Raw genomic sequence first — 15030 nt, 5'->3', positions numbered from 1 at the left:
GCGTGCATCGCAACATGTAAATATTTAAAATTTGCACAGAAGTATTTGAAGCGTGGGGCTAGCAGGTAGGGCAGACGACATTATCTCTCTTGCCCAAATTGCTGTTTCTGTAACCAAGTGTAGCATGAATTTCAAATGTTGTGAAGAAACACTGAACTTCACATTCATATTCAGTAAATACTTGTGCACGTTCCTTTTCTTCCTCGTGCTTTCTCCTTGAGCATTTTAAATGGATCTAGCTGGTTAATGGAACACCGACCAAAGGCAGAGCGAGGAGGGATATGATGTGAAAACACCCCAAGGAATGTCATTGGAAGAGTCAAGTAAATACTTCCAGACTTTCCAGCTGCAAAGTGATTTGGCTGTAGCAAAATGTAAATTATCGTTGTGGAATGGGTGAGAGTTGGAATCAGCCTGTGGACTGGGGAGGACGACTTCACTCTGGGTTGCTGCACATCCCTCCCAGGCTGCCAAAGCAGCACCCTGGGCATGGGGAAACGTTGGCTCCAGCAACCTGCACCCCGACGTGGCAAGCACCTGTGCTAGCTCAAGTAAAAGGAAACTGAAAATGATTGCAACACACCCTTGTTTGGTAAAGAGTCACCCAAAATGTGACTTTCCTGGGGCGAGATTAACGTAAGGAAGAATTCAGAGCAGGAATCAAAAGGAAATAGCTGTCCTGTGACTGGGACGGTGGGGACAAGAGGCTGTCCCAGGCAGCAGGAGCTTCAGCAAAAGCTGGGACATCCCTGTCCTTCCAGCCATGCCGAGCAGGAGAAAAAGGGACAGGCCAAAGCACGGGCTGTGAAAGACACAGAACCAAGAACGTTTCTTTTGCAGCAGCTTCCAAGACATCCGGATGCAAGGAGTAAGGGGAGGGAGCTGGGGGAAGCGTATTTGGCAGCCAGGGGCTGTGGATTTTCACGCTGAAGCAAACCCCACGGGGAATCACGAAAAGCCAGAAGGTCTGCCTGGCTTCTGGGGCCAAGAAGGGATGTGCCAGAGCTATCCCGCAGGGGAAGGGACACAGGGGACACGGGGCGAGGGAAGTTCAGGGCTGACTCATGCTTTGAATTTTGAAAGGTGACAGAAGAGACAGGGCAGTGAACAAGGGGGGACCTTACGCCTTCAGCTGGAAAACAAACCTTGAAAAATCCCTAACGACACGCGTGTGCCTGCCAGAGTCTATCGGCAGAGGGCAGTGACACTCGCACACACAGGCGTACACACACACACACACACACACCAGCCCCCCACCCCACCACCCCCGCCCCCGCCACATCACTGCCAGCCTTTAATCCATCCTGCTTTTTGCTGCTGTCACAGCAAGGACATCTTCCACCAGCCCTGCCCAAACCAAATGCATTCGGTTTATTACTTGAAAAGCATACTGCAAGGGATGCTGCAGGCCCGACATCTGGCCTCTTTTTTTTTTTTTTTTTTTCTTTTTTTCTTTTTTTCCCCAAAGCCCACGTGATATTTTTCTATGTGCTTCAAAGCTGGGGTTTGTTTGTTTTTTCAAAACCAAAAGCTCCGATTCCAGCATCTGCAAGAAACCTTACAGGAAATAACCCGTGTGCACAGAAGTAGTTGAGTGAACATGCAATAGCAATATTTATCTTTCCCTTCCGTATAAAGGCACAGACGGCACGCAACGCTATTCCTCCTGTCACTCACTGCATCCCAGAAGAAAAGGAGATGGGGGAGTTTTGGGGGGAGCTGCAGGATCAACAAAAGAATTCACTGAGGCTGAGTGGGGAAGAGCAATGGGAGAGGTGGACGTCAGGCAGGTCAGAATGGGCGGTTTTATTTAGCAATGGGGAGCAAGGTTTTGGAAGAGGGCAGCCAGGAAGGGCATGCGGGGAGAGGCAGGGGGGTGATCAGCGGCGGAAACTCTGTGAGAGGTGGGATAGAGCAGAGGAAATGCAAGGAGGCAGCGCCGAGCACCACAAAAGGAGCCAGCAGCCCCAGGGTGAAGGCCCACAGAGGTCCCACTCAAAACAACCCAGGGTCGGTCTGTCGGGTTTTATGTACATCGATAGCCAGAAGCATGCTTTCTCTCAGCGTATTGTCCTGGGACAGCACTCAGACTCAAAAAGGGAGGAGAGCTGGCTTGGGGTGGAACCCACGTGAGGGAAGGATGCTCATCACAGCTAACTCACACCCAGCGAGAGCAAGACAGCAGCAGGTTCATCTATGGCTTTGCAAGTAATTTTGGTAGAAAGCTTAGAATCTCCAGGCTGAATATCTGGCATAAATGCTAAGATTTAAGCCACATTTAGGAGGCCTAAAAATGCCAAACATGTTAAAACTTCTGCCCGTTTAATGAAAAGCATTGAACAGCCTCCTAAAGGAACTGGAGTACTTTTAAAATGTGATAGACAAAAACTCTGAAAAGGTCCCTGGGCAGCAGTCCTGGGGGGCTGGGAGCATTGGGCATGAGATGGATCTGGGTATCAACAATCATACAACTGGCCTCTTAACCAGCATCTGCCTAAGTAAAGCTCTCTCTCTCTCATTTCAATGGTAGAGATTCTCATCTCCTGTTCACTCTGTGGATGAATTAAAAAGTGAAGTAGCTCCTTTCACACAGGACTCAGTTACCCACCTCACATTGAATTATTTCAGCTAATTTTTATACGCTTTTGGACATTCCATGTTTCATTGAGTCAAACTCACATGAAGAAGAAATTATCTTGGTAGATTTGGCTACGTTTGTTCTCACGTGCTGTTTAAAGGAGAATAAACACTTCAGCCAGGCTCCTTGGTTAAAAAGGATTGAGGAAATCCAAGTACCAGAGTTCAGACCCTCAAGACAGCAGGTGAGAACTGAAGTAGATGTGTCCAGTGTTGAAGAAATGGGCCCTCTTCCCTCTCCTGACTGAGACATGCAGTAACAGCCTCTTCGTGTTCTGAAAATACAAAAAGAGGAAAATAACTGCACTCTCAGTTATTGTTTACTGATTGCTCCGACAAGAAATATTCCCCAGCTGTTCATCTCAAATATGCACAAGGAGAATTTGCAGGAAGAGAGAAGATGCAGGAAATAGGATGATCTGGGGATGAAACCAGGATCCAGTTTTGGTGTCCTGCAGGCTGTGCTCTTATGGGGAACGTGCCTGTACAGGCACCCCAGAACAACCTTCACCCACAATCTGCTGTCTTGAGCAAGTGGTAACACGAGCTCTTATAAAATTGATTTATCTTGCTGAGGGTGGTTCCTTGCTTTGCCTGCTGGCTAGCCAGGAATTCTTGGTGGCTTGTGACAGAATTATATGTCATGCTCCTTTTGGTTTCCTTGGGCTTCACCCAAACCCACTTCTAATCAGAGAAAAGGCTCCCAGTTCATATGCTACACTTCATATTAGAGTTTGTTTTACTGTCTGGCATCGAAGACAAATAATTTCCACTCTGGATGTAAACCACAGACTCACTCTTTAGCAGCAAAATTTACATTTGAACTTTCATTCGGGCTCAGGCTTAGACCTGGTTCTCAAACAGAAAAGTTTAAAACTTCAGCTTGCTACAGACCAGGCAATCATCAACCTGACTCTGAGCACAGCGTAGTGCTTTCAGGATGGATTAACGCCGGGCTAAAGACACTAATATAAGGACAAAGGCCACCAAGATCTCGGCGTCCTTATTACTACTGCCTGGCCTCTGTTTCAATTCAATGCAAACCTTTCCTAAGGGATTGAGAGCACTTCCTCTGTTTTCTGCATATCCCTTCCTCCAATGGACAATACTGGGCACGGCAGGAAAAGGAAGCACATATGGTTTGCACTCAATGACAGATCACTACAAGGAAAGGACACGGAGAGGCTGTGGGCTTTTCAAGGACCCTCTCACAGCAGGAGTCTGCAACACAGAAGAGTTGTGTAGCTTTACAATATATGACATCATGCAATCCCAGTAAGCATCCTTTGACTGCTTACTCTTGAATTTCAGTAGGACTTCAATAAATGCGGTTGATAGTCCACGCTGTTCCACAGGGAAATAAAAAAGGATAAACTACCAGCATTTGAAACTTTTGTGGTGCAGCAGTTTATCTTAGCAAGGTGTATAATGAGATTTCCAATAAACCACCACCCAAAGGAATAAGCCTTTTTGTCTTATATGGTACCAACACAAGCATTCACACAACTCATGTGACAGAAGGCAGCCTGCATTTGGGCATCATGTGCATGCTATAAAGATCAACTCAAGACAAAATGCAATCGTGCTTCTAAAAACATCGTTAGCTTTTTTGTTTATCTGTGCTGCAGCAATATTGCACTTGCTGAAATAAAACACGCAGTCTGTCTTCCAAGAAGATTACAATCATATAAAAATCAAGTCTGGAATCATCCTTTGCCTGCCTGGGGCTGCATTTAAAAATGTTATTCCTGGCCTGCTCCACTTAAAGATCTCCACCCGTATCATTTATCTAGCTGATGTGCAGTCTGGCTACTGACTACAAGAGACATACAGCCGAGTCCCATGGAAAAACATTACAAAGAAAAAAAATTATGTGTCCGCCTCTTGGTTGCTGGATGCCATCCGTAGGCAAATATGAAGACGATAAAACTGCTTCAAAATGTGCATGGCTACATTGCTGTCAGCCAGAATCCTGGTTTAGAATGGAGTGGGAAGGGGGGGGGGGAAGGAAATTACCATTTTAAGAGGCCTTTAGTGTCTCTTTTGTTTTCACACTGTATTTAAAGACAATCTGAAGTCAACTGCCAAATTGGCTTTGACTGCAGAGCTCAGCAGCTTGGTTTGGTGACACAGCGCAGGCAAACGCTGGTGCCAAAAGCTTTACTGGGATTTTGGCATCACACACCCAGCAGTTCATGTTGCCCTGCACCCCAGAGCTCCAATCTTGAGGCTTTTTGCCATCCTAAGACAGCGGCTAAGGAAAGAGGGCATCGTGGCCGTTCCCCATTCTACTCTGTACGGATCCTCATGGCTGAAATGAGGATGCTTTTGACAGAAAAGTCAGAGAAAAGGCACGTACCACACCGGAGGCAGTGCAGAGCACGGGTAGCGCTCTTTGAGTCAGTGGACAGACTGCAAATGCGCCTACTATGAAGGGAAGAATGGAGCTGGCCAAACGTGTTTTAGGAAGCCAGTCGGGACAGTGCCCCGAGGGCACCTCTCCAGGCTGTCACTGGCCAGGCCGCAGCGACAACCCTTTCCCTGAGGGGGGGAAACGGGATGGCGGGAGCCCCAGGCCCGAATTAGTCACTACCGATCCTCTGCGAGGTCAGCCCAAAGCAGGGAAAGGCCCTGAGGGGGGTCGCTGCCTCAGGCCTGACCCCCACAGTGGGGTTTCGGAGACACTCCTCCCCCCCAATCCCCTCAGGAGAGCCCCCGCCCGCCTCAACCGACAGCCGCACACAAAAGGCGGCTGTTCCCGCCCCTCCCCTATTTAAGCGTCCTCTAGACCAATCAGAGCCAGGGGCGGGAGTGAGGGGGCGGGGCTAAAACCTGGCGATTGACAAGCCCCCTCGATCCCGCTTTTCTACGTGCGGAAAGGGGAGGGCACAGCGCGCTGGTCAGCCAATCCTCAGGCGCGAGTAGACGGCGCGGCCAATCGGCGGCGCGGTAGGCGGGGCCCGCCGCGGGGTCAGGCCGGGAGTGAAGGCGCTCCACCGCTCCTTCCTCTCCCTCCCGCTCCGCTCCCGGCTGGGACTGCTCACCGCGGGATCCCTCCGCCGCGGACCGGCGGTGCGTGCGCGGTCCCGTCCCCCTCCGCCTGCTCGCTGCCTCCCAGCGAGAGGGATTATTTCCCGCGGTTGTGGCGGCGGCGGGGCCCAGCGCGGCGGGACGGGCTTGCGCGGGGGATGGAGGCAGCCGGCGCCCAGCTGAGGGAAGGAGCCGCCCCGTGAGGGAGGACGCGGGAGCGCCGAGGCCTGCTCGGGGCCGCCGGGCCCTCTTACCGGGCGGGGACCCCGCGGCCAGGCCGCGCCTCAGCGCTCGGGCCTGCTCCCCCGGCGGCCACCCTCGGGGGAGCCCGGCCCGGCCCTGCCCGCCGCCGGGGGCTGCCCCCCGCGCTCCTCGCCGCCGGGCCCCCTCGCCCCCCGGGGGGCGGGTTTGCCGGGGGGGCGGGAGCGCGGAGGGGGTCGCTTGGGGGGTGTCGGGGCGCCGGCCCCCCCCGGGGCGCTGCCGCCCGGCCTCGCCGCCGCTGCCCCCCACCCCCCCCGGGTGTGCTCCCTGCGGGCCGGGGGTCGGCGAAGCACCATGGTGGAGAAGCGGTGCCCGCGGCTGCAGCGGGACGGCGTGTACCGCTGGTTCTCCGAGCTGCCCTCCCCGCAGCGCGTGGAGTTCCTCTGCGGCCTCCTGGACCTCTGCATCCCACTGGAGCTGCGCTTCCTGGGCGCCTGCCTGGAGGACCTGGCCCGCAAGGACTACCACTCCCTGCGCGACTCCGAAATCAAGGCCAACAACCCCGCCGACCTGGGGAGCCTCACCAACCTGACGGACGAGGTGGTGCGCAGCAAACTTTTGGTCTCCCTCGCCCTGCTCGGGTCTGCCCACCGAGAGGCGGCCGGGGTCCTCTTCCGTACCCTCACCCACATCGACTCGGTCATCAACAACTACGGGCTGCAACTCAACGAGGGCCGCACCGGGGATGAGTTCCTGTTGCTCTTCACGATGGCATCCAACCACCCTGCTTTCAGCTTCCACCAGAAGCAGGTGCTGAGGCAAGAGCTCACCCAGATCCAGAATATCATGTCCAGCACCAGCAAGAATCCCAGCACCTCTACCCTCAACACCATGGCAACCTATCCTGGCTGCCATAAGGTGGGTATTCTGCTTTTGCACACCATAATGGCACTACTGCAGGGCACTGGGTTGTGTCTTCAGCAGTGATTTCGCACCTTTCGTTTAGCACGGGCGTGCTGGTGATGACTGGCAGAGATCACTTGCTTGGTTGATGCTGGGGATGGTCAACTGAGGGCAAAAAGAGGGGGTGCGTGGAGTTTTGTGGGCTCATGACATTTAAATGAGGAGGGGTTCACAAGCTGATCAACAGGCAGCAGTGTAAAACCTTAACCGATTGCTTCTGGCAATACATCTGCTGAGGGGACAGTCCTCCCAGTTGCATGGAATACCAGTGATTTAGTAGGGGAAGCAAACATAGTGTCTCTAGCTTCGGGAGCAAGCATCTGTTTAAAAGTTTCCCTGGAAGAAGTTGGAAAGGAGGCTCAGCTTTGGGAGTAGCTGTCCAGTGGCAGAGGCATCTTGGTGAGTCTGGGGTTTGTTTAGGCGAATGTGACGGCAAACACTTTGAGTATCTGATACTAAAGAAATGTTGTGGTTGCCTGTCACCCCGCGTCTCTCAGGTATTGATCCGAGTGTCAGTGGTTCACCATCATTAACTTGCTGTTCTTCATTCAATTGCCAACAATTAAGCTAGACAGTAACATTTTAAGAGGGGCTGTTAGTAATTAGATATGTTACTGACTGCTTAAATGCTCTTAGCCTACTACCAATTAGGGAGTCAAACAGTCTTCTTGACTGAATTTAACCTGCTTGAAAGTTCAAACTAAGTATCAGCTAAGTGGGTGTGTATGATCGGTTAACAGGCTGTAGTTTTTGAGGATGTACGGACTCAGTCAGCAAGTAACTGTGTTACCCTTCTCCTGGGAAAGATGGTGTATACCTAAAGGCTGTGAAAATCCCTATGTTGAAGTAGTATCCTAAATAAAGCTGTATCTGAGGGCTCAGAACAGATTCCATTAAGTTGAGCACTGAATTTCAGACTGAGACGGAAGTCTGTGCTCAGTCTTCCCCCGAATACAAATCTCCTTCCAATTCCGTGTTTCTCTGAATACCACCGCTTTAATTGTAAAATTTAAATGAGCATTATTAAACTTTGTATTTCTCTTAATCTTCCTATGTCTTTAAACATAGTGCTTGTTCCTGACATTTTGTTTTAAGGTGAAAGAACAAGGTATGGGAATACCTCTTTATTCAGTTTAAACCTCTAAGTGAATAACATATAGATGGAAAGAATATGTCACACAGAATGGAGAAGGGTATAATTAAAACCAGAAAGAGCTTCCTGTCAGATATTTAACTGCTTGCCACTTCCCTTATTCAAAAGATGCATGGACCCTAGGTTTGAAAGGAAAGACTGTGGATCATATACAAGATTTCCTAAAATAAGATGAGGAAAAAAAAAAAAAAGATAAAATTACGCAGGCAGGAACATTTTTTAGAGTATGCTTTCAGAGCTTCACAAATAGTGCACGATTTACGTAGCTGAAAAACTCCAGCACTATTTATGTCAAGCTAAGATGGACGGAGAATCCATCCTACCATTTTTCATGCCAGCAATAAGGCGTGCGGGACAGCCAATTGATTTTATTATATTTTTTTTTCTTCTCAGCTTATTGAAGCATTGTCTCTTAAAATACTCTTTTTAAAGAAATTGATGTTGAAGAATACTGGTCTCTAAGTACAGAATAGTTGAGAGGGAACAAAAAAGGTGACTTTGCTTTCACAGTCTCTTGAATATGAATTTTGCTTGAACAGATGCAGATTTCCTTTAGGATTGTTAAATATTTTCAGTGCTGATAGCTGGCTAATTTTGCTACTTTTAGAGTAAACAGTTGGCTTAAAACAGGAGTTGGATGAAGCAAGTGGAAAAAAACAATGTCCTTCTCCATTCAGTGCTGTTTAAATATGCACAAATAAATTCCAACACTGTGGACTTCAATCTTGTGATGTTACCAAGTTATGTTGTGACAATACTTGCGTTGTAACATCACCTAGAAAAAAATGCAGATGTCAAGAGAAAGTGAGCTGCACTGGTCTGCTGCCTGCCAAGAGTCCTGCGCTGTTTGTCCTCTTCAGAATTGGAGGAGAATTTCTTCCCCAGAGCCAGCATTTTCTCATTACTCTTGTTGCTTTACTACAGCTTGAGCTACGCTAAGCTGGTACTTGAAGTCAGCGCTGTGCGTTGAATTGTGTGGTTGAATTGTGTGAATGCTGCTCCTAAATTCTCAAGTGCAAACCTCTTTGAGCTCATCCTTAGAAAATGAGCTGGAGAAGTAGTCACCATTTGAGGTCCTGAGAAACTTTTGGAGGCTGGAATGGCGTGGATGTGTAACGGCATGCAAATAGGGAGCTCTTTGTGAACAGAGCTAGCTATCCTCCAGCGTTCCCCTTGTGCTGAGTGTGGGAATAGAGACTAACGCCTGTGTGACTACCTGCTTTTATGTATTACTAGAGGTCCGTTACAATTTCTGATGATTTACATTTAACTTGTTTATTCATGGAGATGCAGCAAAGAAGTTTGAACAGTGCTCTTTGTTCTCTTTGCAGAAACAAATGGAAATGTGCTGCTTCTGCTTAGTCCTAGTAAAATATGACCCAGCTAGATATTAGCTACAACTTTTTTCCAGAGGATTAGAGCTTGCAGTCCTATTTCTGTCTCTTCTCTTTCACATCTTACAGCAGAATCTCTTAAAAATAAATTGTGTATAACTGTGAAGAGATTGAACAGTTGATAAAAAATACTGTAAACGTTTCATGAGTCTTCAAGTTGCTTTGGGGTTGGTGAATACATTTAAAGTTGATTAGTGATGCAAGCCACTGCTTTTTGCTGTTGTCTTTTACTGTCTGTTGCAATTGCTGATTACAAGGAGGCTCAAAACAGCTGCCCATATATTTTTTTTTGCTTTATTTTTTGGCTTTTGAGATTATTCTTGGATCATATGGATCTTAACTTTACAGGAAAAGGTGGCTGGGGCTGGCTTTAAGTAGGTCAGTAATTATTAGATGCATGGTTTCTACTTGGTAGTGCAAAATGAACGTTAAGTTTCCTTGCCCTCAGTAGGGACAACACTGCCCTCGCGACAGCAGGATATTGCTTTAGTCTCTGTAAATATGATAATTTCTGCCCTTTGTCCTGTCCTGCTTTTTCTTCTGGTTTTGAATGGTGTCAGTGCTTGCAGGAATTGAGTTGGGGATTCTTCAAACTCAGTGCTTGTAGGCATAAAATCTAGGGTGGTGGTATGGGCTTTAAAAATTGAAACAGTGCAGATGTCTTCAAATGAAGCCCAGGTATATATCTGAATAATTAGGTCTTTAAAAACTTTTATTCCTGGGATTAACTGTACTAGAAATGATGCAACTGAGTTTTCAGGATGGTTTTGTACCTTAGGATGCCTATTGAGCTTTCTTTTCTACCTTTGGCACAAAGGAGATAGGATGGTTTTCTGGCCAGCACTTAGAGCCTAGCATCTGAAGGCTCATTTCAGTGCTGATGGATGGTGCTTAGACCTGCAAACTGCTGCTGTCTTCAGAGAGGAGGGGGAGCTGGAAGCATCAGGGCACATGAATACCAGTAGCCAAATGTCTCCTGCTGCGCATGTACGCATCCGGGTGCTTTGATAGGCAAATTGCCACTGCTGGATTTGTAACCAGCAGAGAAGGGAGAAATGTCTCAAAACTGTCTCCCAACATCTTGACCCACCCATTCGGACTTGTGTTGTGCATGACTTTTGACAACGAACACCTCTTCCTGCTATAGGTGACAACTTAATGGTTTTATTCCTTCTTGATTGCTTTGAGGCTGTAGTGATGTGGCTTTTGCAGAAGTCCTTAGGCTTATGTCTTGTAGATAATGACATGCCAGGACCTACTGGCATACTGGCACTCATATAGACATAATATGAATCTTGACATGGGCTAAATTTTTCTATCGAGAAGTCTACATGCGTTAGTAACACTAAGGACATAACTTCCAGAACTAGAGGAGAAGTTATTCATGAATCTGTCACCTTGTATTTCTTGGAGTTGTTTAATCTACTCATTGAGATCATTCTGTAAAAACAGGGAGATAAGATAATGCTTTGACTGCTTAGTGCCTGCTCTGTTGGCTGGCTGTGACAAGAGCTTTTCACTGCAGTCACTGTGATGATCTGGTTGTGGCTTCAGCTGCAGAACTAGGGTCATAAATAGTAGGTCTGACTACTGTTTGTTTGCAGCTGAAAGGAAATAAGAGTCAGTGACGCTGTAGTTATGTGGCTGTTTCAGGTTTACATCTTGTGAATGGGAAAAAGGGCTCTTGCCTAGTCAGCTTCCAAATACTGCACCAATGGCTATTTCAGGTTTATAGCATAAGATGCTATTTTTCACCCATGCTAATTCCATAGGCTCATCGAAAACTTAGAAGTAACTAAAGACTACGCACTGGAACCTGTGCAGAGCTGATGTGCTGAGGGGTCCACTTCAAATACCTTCACCTTTCAGCACTGTTTGCTACAGGTGATTGAAGTTACAGATGCCATCTTCGGAAATCTTCAGAGGTTATTTCATCTGTGGAATGATGACTTGGAAAAATTTAGTTGTTGGGTTGAAACAGAGTCCTTAAATCCTCACAGAGCAAGCCATCTAGCTATTAAGGGATCTATGTCAGCTGCCTGTATGGCTTTTATGCAGGCTTCGTAGGGATAGAATAAATCATGAAAAAACTAATTTTTAGCCTCCTAAACCACTGAAGGTATTTCATAGCTTTAGTAGATTACCATGTTAATAGCAGTTGCTAGCTAGGATTAGAGGTGTTTACTCACTGCTATCAGTAGTTGCTATCTCAGGAATGATCTCATTTTCAAAAACACATGAAACTAGCCTCAGGAGCTGCAGGGGCAGGTTTTGTAGCTTCCAGCTGGTGACATGTGCCAATCCGTTCATGTCCTTTTAGTATTCTCGGTACTTGAGGCAACAGGGATTACACAGGCCTCTTGATGTTTTGCTAAAGAAATGCGAGTCTTCCAGTTCTGGCTCATTTCTCACTGGTACTCTTGTTTGAAAGTTTTTGTGACTGATAAAATGGTTCAGTCTCAAACCTGTAATATTTTCAGAAATGCGATTAACATATAAAGGAATCTTTGGAAGACAACAGTCTCGTCTAGCAACAGTATTAATTACCATCAAATTCACTTTGCCTAATCATACGTTACATGATGAACTTGAATTTAAGAACCTAAATTAGTTTGCTTGGGATATGGACTGTACACCCAAACATCAGGGACAAAGCAGCCAAAAATTGCGTGTTGATCTAATAGTGATGTTGTTTTTTCCGTGAACTGTTTTCCCATTTCTTGTGCAGTCTGAATGAAGTTTTTGTTTTAAAAGTGCGTTCCACTTCACTTTTTTTAATTTACTCTTTTTTTTCTACTAATTACCTTGTAACTGTTAGTTGTCAGTTAAGCAACGTTGAAGTAGGCCTCATCTCTTCTGGAATACTAATGCCTATTGTAAGGTGTGGGACACTTTGAACTGTACCAGACTTCAAACTGTTTTAATTGAATCAGTGTGCAAGCAGTATGCAGATCCTTCTTGGAAAAGCAGAGCCAGCAGTAGTTAACCACGCCTAACAAGCATTCCAGTGTCTAACTTCAAAGGTACTGAACAGCATCCTTGTTTGGAAGTATTTAACCATTTGGTTTAGCTTTATTTTTAAATGTTTGAATTGCTAAAACTGGGATCCTGTCATCTTTTAGCTGGATATTAGGTACAGCACTGCCTCTTTGTAGCAGTGTAGACCTCTGCTTTTTCTATGGAATTCTCAGTGCTGCAGTACCTATCATGCTTGTGCTCTGGTAAAGGGACATGTATAGTCATCTCCTATCTGCAATCACTGCCATGTCCATTTTACTACTTGCTCTTCAGTCCCTATTCCCATTAAAAAAAGGAAGTATAGGCATATTATTCCTGAGAATATAGATAAGAGTTTCTGTGAATACACAGAATCTTATTATAGAAATGCTAAATCTAATTTGCCTGTACAAATGGGAACCATCGTCACTCCTAAACTAGGATTTGACTTTACTGTTTGTCAAAAGAATTGAAGTAAGTTGAATTGAAGTTGTTCCCTATTTAGATTTGAAATGGGTATTAAATCTAGTAAAGAGATGTTGATATGGTCCAGATCTGTATTTCTTTACATGGGTTTTGTAATGAGCAGACATCTACATTCCTTGCTTTTGCCTCATGCTAAAATAGATTTTTTTCTTTCCTTTGGTATGATTATCCAATAATAAGCATTGGAGGGGATAAACTTTTTAACAGGTGTTCTGGCCAGTGTAGGATATCAGGACTTCTGTAAATAGCTGAAATGATCCAGAAATAATAAGATCAATTACTTAAGAGTAAGATCTTAATTTTAATTAAAGACCTGCCAAGTCATGGTGATAAATAGTGAAAGTGAACGTTTTTCATGACTGCTCTGAATTCTTTTCCAGTGTCATCGTTTTTCTACCATAAGTAGTTTTATTACACTAAAGCCATTACTTAATGGATATTGAGGAGGGGAAAGAGGCATAAATAAAATTCAGTGAATTTGTGACTTGTCAGATAACTTCTGCCAACCTTGTTAATATGTGAATTGTTGCAGAAGGGACTGGAGTGGCTATGAACCGTCCTACTAAGGAAAGTCTTGTGGTATCATTGCTTGGACTATTCTTCACCAGATTTTAGAATCGCTTCTTTGACTATTTTTTTACCTCCCAAATGTATGTACTGGCCCTATGGGGGCAATTTCCCACCCATATGCTGACGACATAAGTATGGTAGCTCTAAAGTCAACATAATGTGTTAAAGGCTAAAGGCTTGTATAGCAGGTAGGACCACACTACACTTTAAATTCTCTTGAGAAGTGTATGGTAATCTTCCCTTCTGGTGGCTATGCTTTTAGCTTTTGGTAGCATTCAGGTAAAGAAATGGGGACATACTTTTATATCAGTGCTGGGATATAGCGCAGTAGTAACTCTTTCAAGGTCTGGTTGTAGGCAGGTATCTTTTTTGATTTTGAGGTTTTTTAAATGATTGGTTTATAAAATTCAGGTTTTATTTCTTTTGGAGGAAGAACAAAATATCTTTCTTGTCATCTGTCTTTTTTGAAACATGCCAGTTGCACCATAAGTCTAGAATGAAAATGCCTTGAATTAGCACAATGTGAGTGAACTGGTTGCACTTGCAACTTGTTCAGTAAACTATAGTAAATTGTGGAAGATCAGGTAGATGAAACAGGCTGTTGTTTTGTAGCTTATTTGTATTAATACATGTTGTTTTCTGTTGCCCTTTATAGAGAGTTTTTTGCTTTGTTTCAAACTTTAACTCGCTGTATCTTTTCAGTGGGAAATCCCACGTGTTCTGCCTGTTTGGCAAGCTCGTATGGTTAACTGTTGGAGACTGTAGTGGTGATAGAAAACATTGCATTAGCTAATATTAAATAATTCTGAAACTTCTTTGCAGAGTGAAGCTTTGCTTGCTTGGCTTGCAGGGTGAGTGCACGTCTTTGCACAAACTAGAGTTGCCAGGTGTTTTCAAATGCTTCTTTTGACTGTCTCGAATGACAAACACACAGCACAGTGTAATTAAAGTCCAGCTACTCTGTGGTAGATTTATGTTCCTAATATTAACAAAGTATTCAGTTCTCTAAGCAAAGGACTTAGTGGAAATTAGTCTGTAAAATACATCCTAGACTTTTTGGGTCCATCTGCTGTACTGAATTTATCATGGAGCCTTGTAGCAGGTGTGTGATTGTTGAGAAACATGGGCACACCTGACTTGATTGCACCTGGTTCTTACATCTTCTTTTTGGTAGATCCTGGCTGTTGGAACTGCATGAATTTCTAGCACAAACCAAACACTTCCAGTTGCATTCATGTTCCAGTCCAACAAAGCAACTAAATGTGTAAACTGAAGTGTGGAGCAGTGTTGAGGTGTTCACTAGGTATGTGGAAAGTTGGGTGTGTTCGAGTGTTCCTTAAACATCCTTGTGGAATAGCCCCAATCTTCAAAAGAAGTAGTTTTTAATTTTCTTCTTCTAGTGGGAGAACAGTCAGGTATTCGCATATGTAAGTAAATGCAGAACTGGTGCCTGAGGCTATAGTTTCACAAGCAGCTGGGCAGGCTGATGGCTTGTTGCTACTAAGAGGAAGATGTTTTCTTAATCTTGCTCCTCCTGGTTTTGTAGTGTCAGTAGATTTTGAGTTTCAGGTCCTTGCATTGTTCAATAGGCTAAGTCTG

At 45.5% G+C, this 15030-nt stretch overlaps 1 protein-coding gene across 2 annotated transcripts in view; it reads left to right on the top strand.

Annotated features, from left to right (window-relative positions):
* Positions 1-5668: 5668 nt before the first annotated feature.
* The window catches only part of ZCCHC14 (zinc finger CCHC-type containing 14), a 56085-nt gene continuing 46723 nt past the window's right edge, over positions 5669-15030 (top strand). For both annotated transcript variants that reach the window (XR_006165729.1, XM_042797444.1), the window contains exon 1: positions 5669-6786. Coding sequence is in view for 1 of the 2 variants with exons in the window: in XM_042797444.1 (XP_042653378.1) it covers positions 6223-6786 (564 nt within the window). In the remaining variant the exon portion in view is untranslated. The remainder of the gene's footprint in view (positions 6787-15030) is intronic.

The sequence above is a fragment of the Tyto alba genome, unplaced genomic scaffold (genome assembly GCF_018691265.1).
Source record: "Tyto alba isolate M040663 unplaced genomic scaffold, T.alba_DEE_v4.0 Super-Scaffold_26, whole genome shotgun sequence".
NCBI lineage: Eukaryota > Metazoa > Chordata > Aves > Strigiformes > Tytonidae > Tyto > Tyto alba.
The sequence above is the reverse complement of the archived record's forward strand: the minus strand, read 5'-3'. Positions and strand labels throughout refer to the sequence as shown.